The following is a 23,780-nucleotide window of genomic DNA, read 5'->3' as shown; positions in this document are numbered from 1 at the left end:
TGATTTTTTAAAACTGATTAAAACCCATGGGCTATTATTTGGCCTTCTCGAAGGAAGGGTTTTACTGACAAATCATTAAGAAAAGGTATGAAAAACTATGCCTTGGTCTCACTATTGCTCAGCCGATGGAGATGTGGCAATAGAAAAACAAATGTGGCTCTAACCACCAAGAAAAAAAAGTTGGGTTTTCTAGCCACATTGAAGACGCTAGCTCTGAAATTCAGGAATAATACCGTAATTAATAAGGACATGATGAGAAGATCAGCCAATATTACAGTTCAGGTCCATGCAAGAAACACTTTTTGAGTTCCTCTTATCAGTCAATCCCAATCTTTGCTTTCAAGGATCTCATCACGCAGCGTTGGCCATTCACCCACTAGGCAACTTGAGACAACTGTTTCATCATCCATGGGCCTGGAGAGCATGGCGAGGGAAGGAGAGGCCCGGGGTTCCACACAAAAGTGACTGGCAGAGTCATGTCTTGCTGACTTGCCTAATTTTATGTATGTTATTTTCAAGCAGGGCACGTGCATATACAGATTAAATTTATAAACTATAATCCCCTAGGCAAAACCCTCCAGTCATTTCCCGTGAGGGCCAAGTTCTTTTTTGTTTCTGGTCTGGTGGAGGCCTCTAGATGGCCAGAAAGAAGGAAGCAGCTATTCCTAGGACTTATGGTAGTACCAACATGACCACCCAAAGTTACTAAAAACTGGCATTTCATAAATGTTTCCTTCCTATTGTAAAGTGTCCTTACAGATCAATTGAATCAAATGTGAGCTCTGTGGTCCTAAGAGATTAAGTGACTTGTTTAAGGTCACACAGTTTGTTGTGGCAAAGCCTGACCCCATCTTCATTTCCTGGCTTCCAATATAATATCCTTTGAATTAGACCAAACTGCAACCCAACCATGGGGTTGAGACCCAGAGACCGAAATGACTGTTGGCATATTTGTCGTACGACTGTTGGCATATTTGATAATCAGAATGTCTGCTTGTGAAACACAAATTATACAGCCATCCAGAGAAAGTCACTGGCCTGGTGTTGATTTAGCCTGGGAAGCCTACAGAACAGGCTGGGAGAGAAATGGGGCAGACCCCCAAAGCAGCAGGCCTCCCCTCAAATCAGAGGCTGGAGTATTCACTTGTGTACGGCACCCGGAGAGCACACGGTAGATCTTTCATCAGGGGAAGAAGGGGATTCCCCGAGAAAGGGATTAAAGGAAGCAGATCCCTCGAGGGGAGGCCTTTACTTCTGTCACAGAACCACAAGCTGCTTCTGCTCAAAAAGGATTTGGTGCCAAGGCAGAAGGCTGCTCAGAATTTGTGCAGAACCACAAAGATGCCTCAGTAGGTAACAACAGGAAGGAGAGTCAGAATGAACGTTCCACGAGCCGTCTCCAAGAAAAGTGGAAGAACCTTCCCTCTCACTACTTAGAAACACCAGCAGCAGGTGCTACAGGGGGGCCTGCACCAAGAGAACCACTGCCGTTCTTCTCAGGCCTGTCCACAGCTCTCACCGGCACGCGTGCTTCCCTAATAACAAGCTTAGGAATGGAGAATGGGAGGAGAGGCACACACTCTGTGAATGCCTGTACTCCCTTGCCCCTCTTTCCTCGAAGAGTAGACTTCATCAAGCACGAAGCTCAGCAAAAACTGAAAAGAGAGAAGTTCTTATTAATGTATGGACACTTGTCACAAAGCCGGGCCTATCTCAACAAGGCTCTTTGCTCTCACGTCTACCTGGTCTCTCATCGGGTCGGACAAAAAAAGGAAAAACAAAGATGACTTCCAGATAACTAGGCCTCTCACAGCTGTGCAGTCAAGAGAGGGAAAAACACCTTTTATAACTTCCTCTGGCACTTGCTGAAAACTCTGGACTTTGGGGAGGCTATTAGAAAAAGGTTAAATATGAGACTAGATAATGATATACCAAGGGACTCACGTCAGGGCTGTTTGAACACCACTCAGAAGCAATTGCTGTTGAGAGCTGGCGACCACTTTAAAGGGTTCTGGAAGAAGGCGAAGTCTGCAAGTAAATGCTCCAGGGTGCCCCTGGGAGGAGCAGGATAAAGACTCCTGATTTTGCACAAGCATCCGTGAAAACATTTATTCTCCATTCTTTCATTCAAAGATGACGAGGTATCCACATCTAGTAATTATTTCCTATCAGTGGCATATTCTCTTGCATTGTTCTTTATTTAAGTTTATTTTCACGAAGACATGACTTCACATACACAGTAGTGCCTTCCTCCTTTCTCTCACTGTGAGCTAGAGGGCCCCTGGTCTCCATCTTTAGACTTCCCTATTTCATTTACTCTCAACAAATCTGTCTGCCAGTTATTTCACATTATTGTATCAATGAGCATTTCACTTCAAAATCCTATGTGTGTAACTTACCCCTTCCTGCCCCTAAAACTTGGCCAGTTACCATCCCCCTTATAAAATTTGTGATGTTACCCAAAGCACTTTGGGCTATCAATTCCAGGGTTATGAACCACCAGCCACTGAAGCTACCTGATTGGCTCCCTGCCCCCTGGTGCTTTAAAATGATAACTAGGCAGTATATAATTACATGGTCCCCAGAAGATACTTATAATTGAATCACAGGGCATTTTGTGAATGTTTGGGACAGCGATTAGAGGACCACAAAGTGATAGTATTTCTAACTCTCGCCAGCTAGAATGTAAATGAAGCACCCTAAAATTCAATTAGAAGAGTCCTTTAGGTATTAAATAATTATAATATGAATCACAGTAGGGGGCAAGGTTTTTTTTTAATTGAACTGTCCCCATAACCCCCGAAGATCATATTTCCTAATAGTTTGCACAACAACGCAGCTGGATTTTCAGATTTATGGTTCTTCATCCAACTAAAAGAGCTGTTACCCAAGGTAGAACATACGTATGCAAGAGTCTGTTTCTGCTTTTGCTCTGTTCCCTCCTTATCTGGTGACCTCTTAAGTGAGCTGGGTCTCACAGTCACCCCACTTCTCCCAGAAACATGCTACATAATTAGAATATCTAATATTATGATGCAAAAATAAAATAGCTATAAAGATAGTTACAAAGCTAACAGAAACAGGGCTATTCACCTTTGCAAACTTTTGCCCATTCTGAATACCCAGGAATGAAGGTCTCATTTCTCCCCCTCACCTTTCCCCTCTCTCCAGCTCTCCCTCCTAGCTCTCTTTCCGATTCTCAACCATTCCTTCCATCCTCAGTACCTGCCTTCCCTCAGGGCAGGTTGTGACAGTCTGTAGTAAAGCCTCCAGGAGCGATTGTAGCTGGTCCCTAGTGCTCAGGGCAAAGATATGAGAAAGCGTCAAAAGTAGATCTTTTTCAGCCATATCTTTCTGCTTCCATTTCTTAAAGGAAAAGAAGGTAAATATTGTTCCTCTCACTCAGGAAACTCCGGGAAAGTAAAAACAGAAACACTTCTCCCCTGACTGATTTTTGTAAACACACCATCAAGGGAAGGTTGAAAGGATGGTCATGCGGTGAAGTTGCTCCTACAACCAACCCAGCAAGTCAAACAGAAAACAGGGCCCTCATCATTCCTCTGGATGCTCTGAATCACACCCAGGGCACAGGCAGGAACTCTCCTGACCCCGGAAGGCTCCAGCAAAAGCACAGATGCACCTACAGCAGATTGGTAACCCAACTATTCGCCTCCACTTAAAAAGTATTTTTTTCAAGGCCAGCGATCAAAATGTAAAACTAAGGCCTGAAAAAATATCAGTTCCCCCAGCAGGGCCCCAGTGTTAAAATATAATGTCTGATTAGTGATTAGTAGAACATCACAGAAATAAATATACATATACATACATATGTATATTTTTCCAGTAGATTTGGCCTTGTAATGACATTTGCTCATGAGAAAAAGAAATTTACTCATCCCAACAACAGAACACTTACCTAAGGGTGTCCTACCAAAAAAATAAATAAATAAAAAGGTCCCCTAAAGACCAAGAATATAGTGACATTTGGTGCTCTTCAATCAGAGGATCAACACCATCGGTTTCCTCCTTTTAGCTCCTGAAATAAAAATATTCTCATGCACGGAGCACAATAGCACGGGCTACAGCCCTTCCTCATGGAGTGTGATTCTCTCTGAGAATCGCCTTCTGCTATGTTTGCAGGAACCACTCTCCCAGGACTGTAGAGCCCTTCTGGATCTTTCCTTGCACCTCAGAGTCAAGAGCAAAGAAGCCAGAATGGATGACCACGACCACACAGAGGTTGAGTCATAAAGGGTTCGCGATGATGGCGCTACTGTGGGCAACGTGGAGCTCAGTCACAGGGCAGCCACAAAGACCCCTCCAGAGGAAAGTGGAGTTAATTAGTCTTTTTATGCACACACACATGCCAGCTTCACACATTTAAAAAATAGACCCATGCTAAGCAAAGGGCCTATTTTAGCACTGTCTTGTAAAAACTAGATAGACGGGTACTCTCTCCTTTCTAGCAGTCACACGGGCCCTAACATACTTTCTGGCTTTTGCTAGTCTAGCCTGAAGAATGAAGAGGTAAGATGCAAAGTGCATCTGAAAAGCACTAAAACAAAACACAACAATTTTCACTCTCACACGAAGCACCGCACACCAGTGAATCAACACATCTAAAATTAATTGGCATTCCTGTATAAAATTTTCCTTTTGTAACATAGCCACTGGGCCGCTATGGAAAAAGATCCTAATTTATACCGGCTGAACAAATGATTTGATTAGTGACCAAAGTAAAGAGGCGTGAATGCTCTCCAAGCATGAGCTTTTCCGCATGGCCTGAGTCAGCCACCGTACAGTAAGCCTGGCGTGGTGCCAAGCGCCCTCCTGCCAACGAGACTAGAAGTTTCTGAAGAGCTACCACAGATCCAATGTTGGGAGAGTCCCCCAAACAAAAGGCGGCCACCGAGTTCAACAACTGGCTTGCAATGGCACCATATGTTCCACAATATTGTCCTGCTGCAACACTGGGGTCTGTCTTCAGTGTTCCCGGGTGCCACACAGCTGTCGGCCCATGAGCTGTTTTATCATTATTTTCACTGTTTTATTACTTTTCTGGGAATTCAAATCAGTGTAACCGCGCCTGATGCACTGGGTGAAAAATGGTGTCTCCCTCTCCCTCCTCCTTCAACCTAATGAATTGCCTTTTTTCATATCAAAGAGTAATGAGCACCAAACCACATAATATTTATTCATGGAACAAAAGACTTAGGAATGAAGGGGGTGGGGGAAGCAGGAGCAACTCCTGAGTGTGGAGAGGGGAAAAGCTGGACATTTTAAAGGAGCTCCTCACTGTGATTCCCGGTGACACTGGGTTCAATTTATAGGGAAATCCAAACCTTTCAGCTCTCCCCATTCTTTCCCTTGGAGCCTTCCATCAAGCAAGACCCTGATCAATGCTTAGAGACCCTGCTGCTGAGAGCTGACAGTAACCAAACATAACTCATCTTGTAGACTTGACAGTGAACTGTCTAAACCTTTTCTTTCTCAGTGGACCTCCCCTAAAAAGCCTTTTCTCTCTCTTACGAGCATTAAGCGAGTATATCTAAGAACATTCAAGATAGATATCCTTTTACCCCCAGTATCATCATGGCCTCTCTTGTGGAAGAGCGCCTGATCTGGCCCAGGGAAGAAGAGCCCTTGAAATAATGGCACTATTGGAGTCTTCCTCACCTCAGATGACATGAATTTTCCCCTCCTCCCTTTCCATGTTAGTCTCTCACACTCTGTCTTCAAATCTTCTTTTTAATCCAGAAAACAGAAAATAACGTACAACAGTAGGAATAACTTAATCCAACCCATGGTTAAGCTTCCATATAGACATTGAGACAATTTAATTGTCCCCTTTACAAAGGATCCCCAAATTGGGAGGGGCAGAATGGACTATGAAGTCAAGTTAATGTTAAATGAGCCATGTTTCTTGAAGGCTTCCCTGAATACATGAGCCACCAAAGTGAAAGGAAAACTATTCTTTAAGGTAAGATAGCTATTAAACAAAGGTTCCTCAAAAACAATCCACACTCACGCTAAGAAAAAGATTAAAGGTAAAGGGCATGCAAACCATGTGAAATTTTAACACCACTGACTGAGCTGCTGTTTTTTCCTCACATTTTATTACTTTAATACTTTCTCCATTTAAACACTCTATTTTCAGGATTAAAAAAAATATTTATTTAAACTATGAAAATTATTTAAATTTTTAAAAATCTCAAAATAACTCATTTCTTCCTCTAACCTGTGCCACCCAAATGGTTGTGAATTTTAACAATGCAGAATTTCTTATCTGGATAATTTCCCTTAAGCCCAGAAATGGAATCCTTTTCTGAAGCACCCCTCTTGTTTCTTCCTCTTACAGTCTCATTTTTGTAAGTCTGTCAAAGCTAATTATCTCTCTCCTCAAATTTATGGCTCTTCAGTGTATCATAAACACATATATTACGAAAAGTTGAAGAAACAAGTGAAGTGTGCATTACAGTGTGAAGAAAAAGACAGACATAAATAATTATTCAAAGTATCCACTCTTTTAATAAAGTAAAGAGAATGGCATTAGAAAGCGTGGATGAAAATACCGAAGCCAGTTAATCCCCCCTTCCTCTCCCATATATGGTTGTCCCCACCCCCTAAGCCAATACCAAAAACTCCCACACCATCCCTTTAGGATAAAGAGGGAAGCAAAATTCTCAGGTTTGCAATCCTCTGACGTTCCAGACCACAGATAAACATGAAGTCTACCAAAGCAGTACCACAGACCACCTGTGCCTCAAAGGGAACAAAGGCACAAGACACAATCCTCACAAGCACACAGTGTCATTAAGCGCCCTTACTTGACACTACTGTTCTGTATTTCTGAGTGTTCCAATTCCAATCTGAGACCACAACTTAAAGTTAATAAAAGGTTCCTGAATGATTCATATCAATCCTTACAACCTAAGAACAGGATCAAACACTGAAAAAGCAACAGCCCATTTGAATTTCAATAGCTTAGTGCCAGACATCCCCTATCCTCAAACCACAGTTTATCCTACTTGGTCACCTCAACGTTATCACTACGTGTTCCCAGTTCAGTGTGGGCTCCAGACATGTTCCCCTCCAGCACACAATAACCACAACCTGCCAAAAATACTTTATGAGTATGGCCATTTAATGTGGTAACAAACAAGTTCTTCAAATATTCCTTCAATAAGTTCTGAGAATTCAGCAGCGCGAAATCCAAATCTAAAATCATCGCTTCCATACTTCAATGAAGAAAATGAACGTGTTTTTAAGAATCCAAGAGCAGCTGCAAACCGTTTAGGAATTCCTAGTTAAACTGCAAAATGCGCTTTCAACCATTTAGGCACAACATCTAAACTGAGAAAGTTGCTTCTTTATATAAACCACCTCTGTTTACCAAACATGAGAACCTCCCAGGAAAGGGCCAGGGCAGGATGTAAGTGGCAGGGGAATGTTGCAATCCACGAGGTGCCGACGTGCACACTCCACTGTGAGGAAATACCTTAAGTGATTAAAGATAAACACCACCTGCCTGCTCTGCAAAGGCACCCATTGCTGTAGCTGCACACTCTTCTCTGGGATGAAGGGGCGGGAGGGACAGGAGGGACGCAGGGAGAGAGGATGGACTGAAATACCACAGTGGATTAGAACTGGGACAATGGGAGCCAGAACAGAAGATGGGAAGAGGCAAAGGGAATGTTATGTTTCATCCCGCTGGGAACTCTGGCATTATTATCACTTACACATTCTGAAGTTAAAACCCAAGAATAAGCTATTACAAGAGTTTTATCTCTTTTCCTTTCCTTAGCATCCAGAAAATTTTGCTGAGTTCTGACATGTCAACTTTCTTCACATTAACGTGAACGTTGACCCCTGACACTCCTATTTAGAATTTATATCGTAAATTACAAAGAGAGTTATTGAACTCTCTTTAAATAACAAATGAAACTCAAAAGGTCTGACATTCTTTTTGTAAGATATGTTTTTTAAAAAAACACCACAGTAAGGTAAGACTCGACTGTAGTCATTTCTTTCCTATTACAAATAATCTCTTGACCATTTCAACTGGAAATAAGAAAATGCTTTCCAGAGGAATTAGAAATTAGAAGTTTATTACAACATAGGTGTGATCTCAACAGCCTTTGAAAAAGAGGTTTTATCTAATAATATAATCAGATAGCTAAGAACACAATCAATATTCAAAACATAACCATTTACCTGTCTACATCAAATAAAGGTAAATGTTATACTTTGTGCAAAATGCAAGGTTTGTTGACCTTGTGCATAGGTGAACGTCATTCCTGAAAGAAAACATTCTAGTACTAGAAATGAAAGAAACAGATCCAGGAATATTCAGAAGCAAACATGAAAAAAGTAGGATGACACTCCTCAGAAGGACAGAAGACTAGCAAAACTAAACTTGACTGTCAGCAGCAAAAGTGAAAGGTTGAAATTTTATTGACTGACCAGAGTAGCAACATTAAGGAACTCATAAGTTTCTCATATTGGAGGGTCTGGTTAGAAGATTAGGAGCAAGGTTCCTATATTGCATCCATGGCTAACTCATGTGATTTAAGCTGTTGAAACAGAAGCTATTTATGGGTCTTTAGGCTGAAGCCCCTTTCTTCCAAAGTCTGCACCCAGCACATGGCTACATTAACTTGTCTGGCCACAGGTTTGGAGGGGGGGGGTGTTTCTCACCAAGGTGGTAGGTGGGTCAGCTTAATGGTAGAAAATGACTGCTGCTAATCATCATGTATGTCAAACTTGAAACAGAATGCCTAGTGGATCAGAATCCCTTGGTAGAGAATGACATATAAAGTTTAGATCCCCAGTCACTTACATTCCTACCCTGGATTTATTTCTGTGGTTCAAGTAATTGCCATCTACATCCTGCACAAGCTTCCAGGTCCTATGCCCTGTGACAAAGGTTGAAACATGAGGTAATTATTTTAAAAAGAAAGAAAGAAAAGAAAGAAAGAAAGAAAGGAAGGAAGGAGGGACACTCAGGCTAGAGGTATATGAGGCCAGGGGAGAGCAGCAAAGCAGGAATCCTCATGATCAAATAGCAGGGCCAGGCCACGACCAGCCCCTTGCGAGACACCACGTATCTTAATTCTAGCTCCTGTTCAAACTGATCCTATAACCTAAAGGAAAGTCAAGTAGGTAAGGACCGTCCCTTGGCAGAGCGTGGTTATTTTAAAAATCCAGCTGTTCGCACAACCTTTTCAAGAAAGAACACTTCAGGCAAGTGAAGGCAGAATTATGTTGCAGCCGATTCTGGAGCCAAACTGCTCCTGCTCTATGAAAACACAGACTCTCGTTATTAGGCTGCCGGCACAGGGCAGCCACTATGCCAGAGGTAAATCAAAATGACCAAGAGCTCCAATCAAGGGCAGGTTCAGACCATTGCAGCACACGTGTATAATGAAAACTGATAGGACTTCTCACTATCTAAACAGACGCTCTAAGGCGACTACCGAGGCAAGTCCATTTTGATGCATTTTCTACAGTTGGCCAGGTCAGCAGGTGGTTATTACCATGTTACACAGATGACTGGATTAGTCAGGGTAATTTAACCTGTAGGAAGTGGCAACTCACAGACCTGAGATTTTTATGACCCCTCAAACCTGCCCCCACTGCCTCCCCAGGGAGCACAGCACCAACTGAAACACATTTTCCAAGTAAAGCCACACAGTCTGTGAAACACAAAGCTCGGGAAAGGTAAAGAGAACTATGGTCTCCTTCAAGAAAGTGAATTTCCCACTTTCACAGCATGAGCAGGTACCGGTTAATTAGACTCCTACTAACTTGCTTTTTAGGACCAGATGAAAAGAAGGAAAGTCATTCCTATAAGACATGTTGCCAAATACACAACCTTTAAAAACCAACAATGTTCACCCTAGACTGCAAAGACCAACAGAGTTACCAGAATTGACATTTTTTTTGAAGCTGTATTTTTAAGGAAACGCAATTATCATTTGCTCTAAATTGGGTTATAATAAGATTCAGGTGCTATATTAAACCATATTAGATTAAGAGATTTTTTTTGGTCAACCTTTTCTGTTTATACATATTACGTATATAGCAAGAAACCCAAATCTGTGCTACAGAAATGCTCACATATGTATAAGGAATATATGAATAAGGATGTTCATTGCTGTAATGTTTAATTGGCAGAAATTGAGAAACTACAAGAGTGTCTATCGACAGAAGATCATTTAATAAATTATGGAACATCTGTATTATGGAATTCTATATAACAGTTAAAAAGAATGAATTGAGGATCTACATGTAATGACTTGGACAGGTCTCCAAAATATATTATGTGGAAAAAGTCAATCTCAGAACCATATGTACGATTCCATTTGTGTAGAAAAAAAGCTACCATGTGATGAGGTACAATATATAGTATATATGTAACTGAACAGAATAAGGTCTGGAAAGAGATATTATAAACCATGGCAACTTCTGAGAAGGGGGTAACATGAAGGAGAAGAATTAAGTCACTTTTTTTTTTTTAAAGATTTTATTTATTTATTTGACAGACAGAGATCACAAGTAGGCAGAGAGGCAGTCAGAGAGAGGAGGAAGGAGGCTCCCTGCTGAGCAGAGAGCCCGATGTGGGGCTCTATCCCAGGACCCTGGGATCATGACCTGAGCCAAAGGCAGAGGCTTTAACCCACTGAGCCACCCAGGCGCCCCGAATTAAGTCACTTCTTAAAAGTACTTTGATTTAGCATTTATTCAACAAATATTTTGAGTTCCTCCTATGTACAGCAGGTCTTTTTCTGATATGAAGATAAAGAAAGAGACAACATCTCTGTCCTCACTAACTCACATTTTATTTCTGTATTGTTTAAACGTTTTACGATTTAAAAAAAGATGTCATGGGGCTCCTGGGTGGTACAGTTGGTTAAGTGCCTGACTCTTGAGTTTCGGCTCTGGTCATGATCTCAGGGTCATGAGATGAAGCCGTACATCAGGCTCCACGCGCATCACAGAGTCTGCTTAAGATTCTCTCTCCCTCTGTTCCTCTACCACGTGCTCCTGCATGTTATCTCTCTCTCAAATAAATAAATCTTGAAAAACAAAACAAACAAAAAATGATGCCCTAACCCCTTCTCCAACACTTAGCCAACTAAACAACTTTTGCTAGAACATTTTCACTCATCAAGATTGCTCATTTCATCTTTGAACAGGTTTAATTTTCATATCATTGTGTTTTTTTTAAATATTAAACCAAACCTGACTCTTAATAACCACCAACCACTGATCCTAACTGTATCCCCTGAGGCCGTAAAGAGCATATCTAATCCTTTCTTCACTTGACAGCCCTTCAAATATTTTAAGAAAGCAACCATACTCTCTAAATCAGACTAAACACCGCCAGGTCTTACAACTGTTTTTCCTATGACATGGTTCCACGTCCTTGCACCTTCCTGCCTGCTTCATTCTAAATGTTCTCTTCTTTGTCTAATCTCCTCTAAAAGCTTTAAGTCAAGCTGTGATCATGGTGCTACAAGTGTCACCTAGTCAAAAAAAAGGAAAGAAAGATGATCACCTGCCTCATTTTCAACGACCTTAATCTTACTCCCCACCACATCAACGAATCCTCTCCTCCTACAAAGAGATTTCATTTGAAAAATAACGAAATAAACTTATAGAAAACAATGCACGAAAACCATAGCCACAGACAGCTTGCAAGAAGATACAAAGCATTTAGGGCTCTAGGATTTTCCTAAACGTCAGTTTATTAATGACTTCCATTAACGTGTTCTCATAAAACCACAGAACCATTTCATACAGCTAATCCGAACCAGGAAACCATGGCCTACAGCGTGCGTCCAGTGACAGCAAGGATGCCCCCTTTACCACGGTATCCCCAGTGCCCAGAAATCGTGTCCAAGATGCAGCTGTTGCCCAGTACCTAGTCATTAGATGTTGGCTTATGTGTGAGTAAAACAAGCCTCCAACCACTCAACTTTAAGTCTGCACTTGGGCAGAAGGCAAACAATTAAGTGATATGCAAGGCATTCATAAAAATAGGCCTAGCATTGGTATAGTGGCATAAAGTCTTTGCAATTTATATATATATATATATATAGTCATTTGGGGCTAACAACCACTCAGTGAGGTAAAAACAAGTAACTACTGTTCCCTTTATGCCACAAAGTAAGAAGTCAGATGGTCACATGGTCAGGGCAGACATGTGGGACAGTGATCCTTTAACTCCTTCCAAGGTACCCTCTGCTGCACCTCCTCCTTTCTCCACTCCTTAAGTCATAAAAGTGTTTTTGAAAAGCTGTGAGTAAAGCCACACAGTGTATTTTCAACATCCTAGGGGAGCTCCTTATTTAAAGCTGGGTTTCTCAACAGCAGCAACACTGATATTTCAGACCAGGTACTGTGGGCACACTGTAAGATATTCAGCTTTATTGCTGGCTTCTAGCCACTGGACAGCAGTAGCATCCCTCCAGTGTGACAACCAAAAATGTCTCCCGATATTGCCAAATGTTCCTGGGGAAAGGAAGGGAGCAAAATCTCCCCTGCCTGAAAATCAATGATTTAAAGGAATCCTGTAAGTAGTACCTCCATCCCGTGGGTAGTAATCATTTAAGAAAGCATGAAAATATTTAGGAACAGGACTTCTTCCATACACAAACAATATTGCTTTAGCTCTTGAAAACATATATATTTGACTTTTCGTAGGGTCTGAAGGCTCAGAAGAGACTACTCGAAGCACACTTTACCTCTGTAAGCTCCCAAGACACCAGGACACTGTCTGCTTACCACCAATAAGCAAAACCGATCATCTCTCTTGTTTCTCCCCCTTGCCATCCCTTCCAGGTGATGCCTTCAAAATCTTCCTCCCCTTTTGCCTCTCCTACCTTAATGCTAGTTCTTAAAGCCCTTTCCTACCAGTCCCTTTAGATTCACTCTCAATCACGGAGCTGCTTTCAGCATCTAACAAACAATCAAAGAAAGAAAAATAACCAACCACTGTGAGAATAAAGGGCACTGGCAAAGCTTGTCTTTTAGAGCCGTGCAATCCTTTTGAGTCAGGGTTACAACCCAGGTTGAATCCGCACAAACAGACTCCCAGCACTTCAACCTTTTCCTTTGCAGGGAAAGGAGCCTCTGTCTAGGCATCAGTTTTCTGGAGGTGTCGAAAGATGTTGTGAGCGGGGGAAAAGAGATATACAGCCATGTCTCCTAATAACATCTTCACATGTGCGAGTAATCGTGGAGACGGCTGAGGCCTGAAGGGTCCACCACATCAAACATTACACAACCGGATTCTACCCAACAGGGTAGAGATGTACAGAATTAGAAAGCAAATTCTAGAGGTCGTTGGTTAAAAAATTTAAGATTTCACTCCAGTTTTCTATAGTGGTTAAGCCATTCATTGCTAAGGAGGATACACGTTATAGTTATTTGTAATTTAAAAGATTCTACTTTAGCATAAAGGTCATTCCAACCGATGGGAGGTCCAATGTAATTAAAAAGAAGTGTCTAAATTATTCTTAAGGAATCACTTTTCTTTTGTCAGAGGAAGTACTACAAGCCTTTTGAGATTTTTATTAAATTCCCCCAAGAATACTACGCACAGCTTGCCTTAAAAAACCTGAACCACGGCAGTAATTTCCTTTCTCTATGCATGTGTGCATGTGGCCCTAAGGGAATGCTGTGCTTCTTTTCCAAATGGAGTTTCTTATCCACAACTTAAAAGCTCCTCAATGGTGTAACAGATGGAACAGCCAGGTATACTTAAGGAGGGGGGAAAGGTGTGCCCCCTCTCTGATCCATTAAACGAAACTATGATCTCTAAATATTTATCATACAGCAAGCTCTCAAATCCATTCTCTAATTTTATCCAACCCTATTTGTTTAGTTCTTTAAGTCTCCCTAGGTTTAAACAAGAGTTTTGTTTTGCTTTGTTTTAAAGTTAGGAGAATTAGCCAGTTCTCCGTGATAGTTGATTTTCCAGAAGCTACATTTCTAACACACAAACATGAATAATGAATTTTTGGAATGTGTCTGTCTGAAAAGCATGCTGTATTTTTTTTTTAAAGATTTTATTTATTTATTTATTTATTTGACACAGAGAGAGAGATCACAAGTAGGCAGAGAAGCAGGCAGAGAGAAAGGGGGGAGTGGGCCTTATTTAAAGCAGAGCAGAGAGCTCTCTCTCTCTCCCTATAGAGCAGAGAGCCCCAGTGCAGTGATGTGGGCTTGCAGGCTCCATCCCAGGACCTCTAGACCATGACCTGAGCTGAAGGCAGAGGTTTAACCCCTGAGCCATCCAGGCACTCCAAGCATACTGTGTTTTTAATGAAATTTAATTTGGAGGATCCTATAACTTTGGAGCAGTCACCTGTAAATCAGCTTTGTTAAAAATAATAATAATAATAATATAATAATAACAGAAACCAATGTCAACTTAGTTTGAAACAACAGGAAAGGTAAAGCATATTATTTTATTTAAAATGTCATGAGAAGGGGACATAACTCAGCCCAAAGCTGTTGAGAACTTACTGGCATCAAGCCTAATGCTGATTAAAAAACAAACAAACAAATAAAAACTAGTTATCCCCCTTAAACCTAGCTAGAATAAACCTGAAAAACCTACAATGTATATACTCATTCTTGGATGCAAGAGTGTGATTTAACATTTTAACCTCTACAAAGCACTATGAACTATGAAGCAATACTGCTGAACAAATGAACTGAAATTTTAAAATTCAGCCTATTCTCCATTATTTGTGCTAACAAGTAAATGGTATACAAAATCAAATCCATAATTAATCCAAAATAACTGGCGTCTTCCCCAGTAGCTTCATTAGTTATGAGAGGAGGAAGCACTGAAATTAAATTTCTCTTCTTATTGCTTCTTCCCACTCTTTGGTAAAGGTGCTAAAGGTCAGTGAAAAGACCAAAAGGTTGACAGCAGGAGGGGAAGAAAAACAAAGCAAGCAGCTATGGGGTCTGAAAACTGGATAAACAGCCTCTGATTAATAGAGTGAAAAAATGCAAAGCGATTTGGGAAAGTTAAAAGGCACAGATTATAAAAATCATGGGATTGAGTTTTAAGTATGTTCCTCGTTATGAGATTTTGATGTCTGGTTGATTTCCCATTTCTCTATAATGAGTAATGTGGAAAAGATGACAGAATTTAGCCATCCTAAACTCAAGAACACAGTACGAAACTATTAATTAACAAACACAGAGCACTAATCACAAATAAAATTCCATGCTATTAAATAACATATAAGTACTTCAAATGTGTCCAAGAATTACTATGTGATGTGCAAAATGGTTTATTTTACTGGATTCCTTGAATGGCAGCAGCACTAAGATGAGAAGGAGAGACACTCTCCCACCATGTCAACCAATGGAAGAGCTCTGTCAGGAAACCTTTCTAATAATAGTTGGCTATTGGTCTCAGATATTTACAAAATGTTTCTATATAACTCTATTTTAATGTTTAAAATCCTCATCTTTCTTCTTACAGAAATGTCAGTAAACCATGTCCTCAAACCAGGTAGCACCAAGCTATAAAGGTTCTAAAACTTGCCCTTATAATTCTAATGAGTCAGGATGGAAATTATCAAATATAGCACCTGCCTGAAAACTCAGCTTTGCTTGGGAAGGAACTCACCCCGAAGAGCATTTCGTAGATTATGATTAATGATTAACTAAATGTGCTTCTACTTTTCTGATCTCTAGCTGCCCAGTACTAAATAAAATGAACCACAACCAAAGAACATAAATAATATAATTAAATACGTGCTGGAGCTTTAAAAAAAAAAAAAAAAAAGCTTCGTAAGAATTAAAAGACAACACTTGTGCAGCACAGAGAAATTAAATTCCAGAAAGTTTTTCACAAACTTAAGGCACACCCTGTGTAGGTTATGGAAAGCTTTTCAAGAATCAACTGTCAATCCTATCACCCAGGATGGTAGAACAGGGTAAGCCAATGAAAAGGTTTCTGTGAAAGACTTAGACATGGTCTGACATTACAAACCTGCCCAAAACCTGGATACAGAGCCAGTAATTTACCTTCAACAGGATAAGAAATAGGAAACCAGATTCATTTATAAGGAGGTTCAGCACTGGACTAGTATGTTTACATTTCCTGGATCTGTTCCAGAAACATGAGAAAATTTTGGATAGGTTGCTGTTTTCTCCAATACTCAGAATTATTAAGTTTATTATCAACTGAATTTTATGTGATAACCTCTCAGAGCAAGCAGCACACAGATTTATGCGGTCTGTAAACTCCGTATAAATTAAACACACTTTGAAAGTTATAATGGCACTAACAGAGTGAAAAGGTCATGAAAACACAGGACTGAACCAGGTCAAGTAAGGCTACCACCATTTTGAAATTCTGAAGACTGCATGGTCATGCTTTTTGAAGTGCCTGAATGATTAAACCTCTGTCAAGTCAATGTGCTCCTCTCTGAAAATGGATTTATGTCAATTGGAGTTTACCCTGGAATTTTAACCAGGCCTTCAGCTCCAAGTACAGAGAATGAACAAGGTCTCTTGTTTCCACAAATAATTAAAACTATTTGAAGAAAAGGAAACTTTTCACCTGAGACTCTCTAACAGGTGAAATGAACAGCTCTCACCAACAACTCCTTGAGGGACAAGTGTATATAAACAAAATGCAAGTGTTGTGGGGAATGAGTGATGATCATTCAACTGACTACATGTCCAGAAATTACGGTTCATCTGAGATACTGTAGCTTCAAACCAAGGCCTCTTCCAGCTCCCTGCTCTCCTAACAGGCAGGGCTATTAGGAATCCACACAAAACCTAGGCTCCTTCCAGCAGCTTGGAACCAAGGAAGATTTCTATTTCACCTCACCCACACTGCCTTTTGTTTGCTTGTTTTTTGTTATTCATAACTATGCTTATAAATGTATAAGAAAAATCAAAAGAGGTAAAGAACTGATGAGACTGCCTTCTTAACCCAAACCAGGCAGAAAGAGAACTAATCAATATTTAGTACTTTGGACATATTGGCCCTAAGAAGATAAACAATAGCAATAAAACAGAAAAGAATCCTACTCATCTTTATTTTTAGCATCACCATTATTATTATTTGGCTCTGCTTGATTATTGCTTTTCTTTGGGATTTCCCAGATAGCCCAATCTGAGAACTAAATGTAATTGTTCTGTGCCCCCACCAGAGCCCCACTATAATCCAGTAGCTAATTCAAGAAAATGAAGATCAACATATTTTTTGTAATGTCTGCTTCCAAGATTTTATCTCATATATAGACTAAGTTACAGTACTCTTTCAAGGAACAGACAGTGTGAATTTTTAAACTAATTATTTTTAAAGAAAAAACAGCTTATCAAGAATGTTCTTTTCTTTCCTTTTTGTGGTACATAGAATTTACATGCAACTCTTTGCTTAAGAATTAAGTCTGTTTATTTTCATTACACTCATCACACTTACTTCCCACTGATATCAATGGGAGATGTATATGTGAAATACAGCTGAAGCTAGAATATACTGTTCTGTACATAGCCTTGGCATTTACCTCAATTTAATCAATGGGCTAAATTATTGTCACAAAATTGACAGACAAATGCTATTTTTCAGGCAATCATTTTTCATGTCTGTTAACTTGCTAAGGTGGGATTCACTATGACATTTACAGGTTAAATCTCCTCCATTCAAGTAAGCATTGTCTTTGCATTTTCAAAAGTAAGCTCTGGCTTGAGCTCGCCACCTCCTTACAGGTAATGCCAGGATCTTTGATTTCCTTCCACCTGCGGGTGTATTATAACCTGGGGCGCACACCCCGAGTCCTCCCTCTCCCCCTCCGAAGGCCCATAGGGCACCCTCGAGAGAACCTAAATCCAAACACGAAAACTTTCTGGCTGCTAACTCTACTGCTCTCTCCAGCTATCAAAAGCGACTGGGCACCAAAAAGGGCACTGGCTTTTGTTCCAGCGTTGCCCAGCTGGCGAGGTAACGCCACCGCAGTCCTCCATCCCCAAAGGTCGGGAGAAATTGCGTGGTGCGGAGATTCTGGAGCCTCACGGGGGGGGGGGGAGCCTATTTTTACGCAATTCATGCGTGTGGGGGGGTGTACAAACACATGAAAAGAGGGCGTGGAGCTGGCAGGCATGAAATTCTCAGTGCCTTTCAAATTCTACTTCGTCTTAGGTTCACAAAGTGAGTCGCCCGATCTGCGGAAGGGTGCGAGGCGGGCGGGGAGAGGGAAAGCACGCGGACTGGGAGAGAAATAGGTAGGAGAAGGGCACGCGAGCTACAGTCGAGATGCAGCTCTGGCCCCGCCCCCGGGTACAATCAGAAAAGCTACAGTGTGTCCGTGGCTTTCGGCTTCCTGTTTGTAAAGCCAGAACCTCCCTCCCCGACTTCGGTGACAGACGCTCTTCCTTAAAACAGAGTCCGCCTCTTCTTTGCGCGCTCGGGACAGGATCCGGGGCTGGAGAGTGTGGGGCGCGCGGGGCTCAGGCGGCCCGGGCGGCCCGGGCGGAGGGGGCAGGGCCGCGGGGCGCAGCGCCCCTCCCAGCCGGGCGGCCTCCGAGGTAGAGGGACAAAGCGCCTCCCGCTCCCTCCCCCACGACCGCGCACCGAGAGGGAGGAGAAGGCGGGCTGGAGGGATGTGGGAGGAGGAAGAGGAGGGGGAGGAGGGAAGGTGCAGCCGGCGGGACTGGGCAGGATTGCGCCGAGGAGGGTGGGGAGAAGGAGGGGCTGGGCGGCCTCCGAGAACTGGGAGGAGGGAAGGATTCTTGAAGCCCAAGATAAACAAATTGTTCCTCTTCACGTGCGGGGTGGGGGGAGGTGGAGAGGGTGGGGATCAAGCGCTGCGGCCTCTCCTCTCCCCCTCCCCCTCGCCGGCTCTTTGTCACCGAGCGCCGGCCGGAGTGCGGGACTAAAGCCCGCGGCGGCACCCGCACCACCCGCGGCGCCGAGGACTACCAGACCCCGGGTGTGCGCGATTTATAAACCGCATATGCTGAGGGGACCGCCCGCGCCGGGCCTTGCGCCGCGATCGAGGGGCAGCCCGCAAAGGGAACGAGAGCCCGCGCGCCGTGCTGCGCTCCTGGATTCCCACAGCCCGGCCCACCCGGCACACACGCGCAGCCCTAAACCCGGCGGCGCGGTGGGGGAAGGGGCCGCAGACACCTTTCCCAAGCTTCCGGCCTCCCCCCACCCCTCCCCGACCCCAGAAAGGAAAGCAAAAGAACCGGAGAGAGGAGATAAGAGAAAGGATTCTACCCTCAGGGTTAGGGGGTGGGAACTGCCCCTTCCTCTCCGTGAAGTTAAGCCATTGGCTGCTCATCTACCTCGAACCCACCCACCCAGCCATTTAAGCCTCTTTCGTCTGACTGCTACCTTCCACTCCTCCGGGCTTATTAGACTGGCTTGGAAAGTTAGTGGGGAGCGGGGTGGAGGTGGAAGCAGGCTCGGTGCAAGCAAGTTTAGAAGAAGGAGGAATACCCAACAGGGCTGCGTGGTCTGGACCCTGGGCGCACGCCGGGGGTGTAGCTCTCCCCTACTACACGCGCCGGGCGGCTTCCCCTCCCCGCACCCCCACCCCGTACCCTCCCGGCCGCTCCACCTGCCGACCAGTCTCTGGGCTCCAGCGGCGAGAGCGCGCACCCGCGCCCCGCATCCGCGCGCGCACCCAGGAACGCGCGCGCGCGCAGCCACCCTCGCCCGCTTCTCACTCACTTCAAAGTTCATTCACAAAACTCTCAGACTTTCTCAGCCCAAAGGGGGTGAGCTAGGGAGAGGAGGCGAGAGCCTCTCCCTTCCCCCCCACCTCCCCCCAGAGATTGAGGGCCTGGTGCCCGCCCAGAATCTGCGACAAGCATCAATTTCTCCCTGCACCCTGCGGATGTGCTGAGAGGGGTGGGCAAAGGGGGACGGGTCTGGGAAGGCGAAGCTGCACCGCGAGGGGTGGGGTGGGGAGTCGTGAAGAGGAGGAGCGAGGTTTCAACTCTGGGTTCACTCTCAAATCCATATCTGAGAAAGGGAGAGGGGGGGAAACTTTTCCAGTGCCTCACTCCGACGCTCCCCCAGGCTCCCTCCGCCCCTCGCAGTCGTGACTGGCTTCTCCCCTCTCGCCCCCTCTTCCCCAAATCTGACAACCCTGACAGATTAACAGGTAGCGACGACGGCAGCTTTTCCCTCAGAAAAGTTCATGTTAACCCTTCGGTTTCAGCCCATCTCGCCACCGTCTAAATCAGACACCCGTTTCCCCCCATGTAAGAAGCTCCACGCCCCCCCCACGCGCGCGCCCCACGCCTGCTGCCAGTGCGCCCTCACCATGATCAGCGTGTGGTTCCTCTGCTCCGCCGAGGCAGCCTCCGCATCTTGCTGGGGTTTGCTCTGGTGCTGCTGCTTGCCCGTGCCGGCGCCCGATTTCTTGGCCCTCTGCTCCAGAGTCCGCTGGTAGAGGCTCACGGTGTCCCGGCGCTCCAGCTCCAGCTGCTCCACCTGAGCCTGCTGATACCTGTTCTCGCAGTTGACGTGGTGCCGCCGGCAGCCCTCGATGCGCTGGCGGAGCCGCTCCACCACGGTGCTGTGCTTGGGGACGGCCGCCGAGCCGCCGCCGGGGCCCCCGGAGCCGCCGCCGCCGCAGCCGGCAGCGGGGTGATTGCTACTCGGAGCAGCGGGAGTACTATTGGGAGTATTATTCACACCGATCCCGGCCCCGCCGAGGCTGCTGTTCAGGCTACTGTTGATGCAAATACTACTGCCATTCGCGGCAGCAGCGGGGGCTGCGAAATCCCCCATCCTGCTCCCCGGGCACACTATTTTGGAAGAACTTTTTTTTATCCACCCCCCTATCAGCCTCCTCCTTGGGTCCAAGAATTAAAATAGTTTAAGTGGAACGCGGGGGAGACGCAAGCACATGGATGGAAACAGCGATCCCGACGGGGCGAAAAAAAAGGGGGGGGGAGAGATTTTGGGGTGGGTTTTTTGTTTCCTTTTTTTAAACTGTAAAGCTCGAGGGGAAAAAAGGGGGGTGTTATCAGAATACCATCAGACACCTATCAACAAAAAGAATCACAACAAACTGAGCCAGCAGCAAATCGGGTTGCAACTCAAGGGGAGATCCGCTCCTCTCCTGCCTTCTTTTTATAATCCATTATTTTCTAATAAATTCCAGGAGATTTCCGGTGGTTGGCAAGCATTTTCTCCCTACGTACCGAAAAATACACCCCATGTACACACACAAGCATATGCCTCCAGTGCGGACACGCGCGACACACACTCACTCCACACCGCATCGGAAAACGGCAAGCTTGCTTATTGCATTTTCCTTCCACAAAAAAGTTTTGGTGTTTATGCCGCCCCGTGTTCTCAAAGTACTTTGGCTGCTCAGTTGCATTTCACAGGAACCTAGATATCGAATCCTCGGGCTGGGGGAAGTAAACACATGGACAGTCCGAGGCGACTGCAAAAGTAGATCGGTGAAGTCCTTTGCAAAACGCCGCGCGGAGAGCAGCCCCTAACGCTCGGCTGGGCTGCCGCTGCCGCCGCTGCTCCTGCCACCATCACAATGATCAACTGCTCGCCGCCGCCGCCGCCGCCGCCGCCGCCGCCGCCGCCACCGCCGCCTCCTCCTCCTCCTCTCGCTCCTCCACCTCCTCCTCCTCCTCCATGCCAGCGGAGTGATATCAGGACGCGCGAGCTCAGTAAACACGGCAGCGGCGGCGGCTGGAGGCCGTGAGACAAGCCGGGGGACCCGGCGCAAAACCCGGCCCGGACTCTCACCCGGCAGGAGCGGGCGCGGCACGCACCGGCACCGGGCTCCCGCCTCCCTCGCCTCGCCCTCCCCGCCCCTCCACGCCCCCAACCTCACTACTACCCTGACAGGAAGCCGAGCTGCCAGAAAAGAGAAAAAGAAAAGATTCTGGGGGATCTCGGGAATGAATCAACTTTTGACCTGTGTGTGTGTGTGTGTGTGTACGCGCGCGCGCGCCTGTGTCTGTGCGTGTCTGTGTCAGAGAGCGTGTGTGTGTGTGTGTGTGTGTGTGCGCGCGCGCGCGCGCGAAGATGGCCGCGTGAACGCGCCTGGCTAGATTTCCTTATTCCAAGGAGGCATCATGCAAGCCCAAGTTGTTGTTATACATTTATGCATTATATTGCAGAACTGTGCATGACCAGGCAGAAACATTGAAGCTTCACAGCAGTTGTCTCTCATCCCTACCCATGTGGAAAGAAAAAGACAAATGAGTGAATCGTTTTTAGAACCCAGGTAGTAAGTCTTTGCTAGTAATAACCCTGCTTATGGACACTTGTTCAAACTCTAAGCCAGTCTTAACACACAGATGCCGAATTCTGAACAAAAAGAAATAGGCACCAAAAAACTAGGAATTTTATTTAATTCACTGTACATGATTGTTGTTATTAAGGCAATTATTGTTTTACTTACCCTTGGAAAAAATTAAAATAAAGCAAGCAGGGACTTGGAGGTGAGACTAACAGTACATTTTAACAGACTGTTTTGAACACTAGGTGCTAATGACAGCAGTAATTAAGGGTCCTTCGTAAATCAAGTGGAAAGATTGCAGATTTCATGGACTAGAACTATAGGAAAAACACAGCATTTCACAGTTTGTCATGACCAAAACAAAAACAAGCAAAAATAACAGGCTTACTTTATTGCTAGATATATTTCTTTCTGCTTAAGCAAATGCACAATAAGTACAATTAAAATGGGATAACTACCACAGAAAGCAATCTAAACTTTCCTTTATCTTTCCAGATATTGAATATCAAAAACAAAACAAAACTAAGGGTCAAATATAATATCCTTGAGCCTGGACTTAATTGCATATACATAATTTTTTAAGAAATTTAAATGGAGAAACGGGATTTCTGTGATCATCAGTAGTTCAAAATCTTGATTGTGGGCTATTAATAATAAGGCACTTTGTATTATCTCAATAAATCTTATAGAATTAGTTTTTAGGGTAAAAATACACCCCAGTTTTCTAAAATAGCCAGGAATAAAAGAACTTTGGATCTCATGCATTAGTCATGAGATCTGATTTAAACCATCTTCATTTCTTGGCATTGCAGATTAGCATAGGATGCTATTTCTAACCTCATAATGTCAGCAATAAGAAGCTATATTTTTCTTCAATTAATCAGGCCTATATGGTAAACTATATCTGTAACATCCACTGGTTTATATGGTAAAATGGGCAGCAAAATATTGATTGGTGTGGTGTGAGATTACCTTTAAGGAGTGAAACCAATGTGAGAGTATGTTTCGTTGAGGCTGCCGTACTATCTCAGAGGGCTACTTAGTTGACATAGAACTTTCTGTATCATAACGGCCCTTCCTTCAAGTCTGTTAGAAAGTTTAACTGAATTAGTTCTATAGCAAAAAGTTCAGATTCTAAAAACACAGAGAAAATTATTAAGAAAATGACATCACAAAACAGGCTTTGTCTTATTTACATATTAACTAAATAATGTGTCTATTAATTTGGGAAATACATAGCTTCATTGCAGAGAGGAAGCTATGACTCTGCATTCACTCTCTTCTCTCTTCACCACACTTTAATTCTTATTCCTTCCCCCACCAGGCATGTACATCACCCATAGAAGACTAGTAGAGGCAAAAAGTTTGAGGGTCTTTAGTACTGGGTCTTCAGTTCTGAAACCCGAGTTCTAATGCTAGCTATTTCCTGTGACTCAGCATTTATTTTTTCATTGAGAATTTGTCAATTCTGGAAAAAAAATGACAATAGTAACAGCAAATATGCAT

The 23,780-nt window shown here is 43.9% G+C and overlaps 1 protein-coding gene across 2 annotated transcripts in view; it reads right to left on the bottom strand.

The window, feature by feature from the left end:
* MAML3 (mastermind like transcriptional coactivator 3) overlaps window positions 1-21,566 on the bottom strand; it is a 404,886-nt gene extending 383,320 nt beyond the window's left edge. For both annotated transcript variants that reach the window (XM_044268050.1, XM_044268051.1), the window contains exon 1: window positions 20,321-21,566. In XM_044268050.1, coding sequence (XP_044123985.1) covers window positions 20,321-20,791 — 471 coding nt within the window. In that variant the 5' untranslated portion in view covers window positions 20,792-21,566. The remainder of the gene's footprint in view (window positions 1-20,320) is intronic.
* Between the last annotated feature and the right edge of the window lie 2,214 nt (window positions 21,567-23,780).

The sequence above is a fragment of the Neovison vison genome, chromosome 11, assembly GCF_020171115.1.
Source record: "Neovison vison isolate M4711 chromosome 11, ASM_NN_V1, whole genome shotgun sequence".
NCBI lineage: Eukaryota > Metazoa > Chordata > Mammalia > Carnivora > Mustelidae > Neogale > Neogale vison.
The sequence above is the reverse complement of the archived record's forward strand: the minus strand, read 5'-3'. Positions and strand labels throughout refer to the sequence as shown.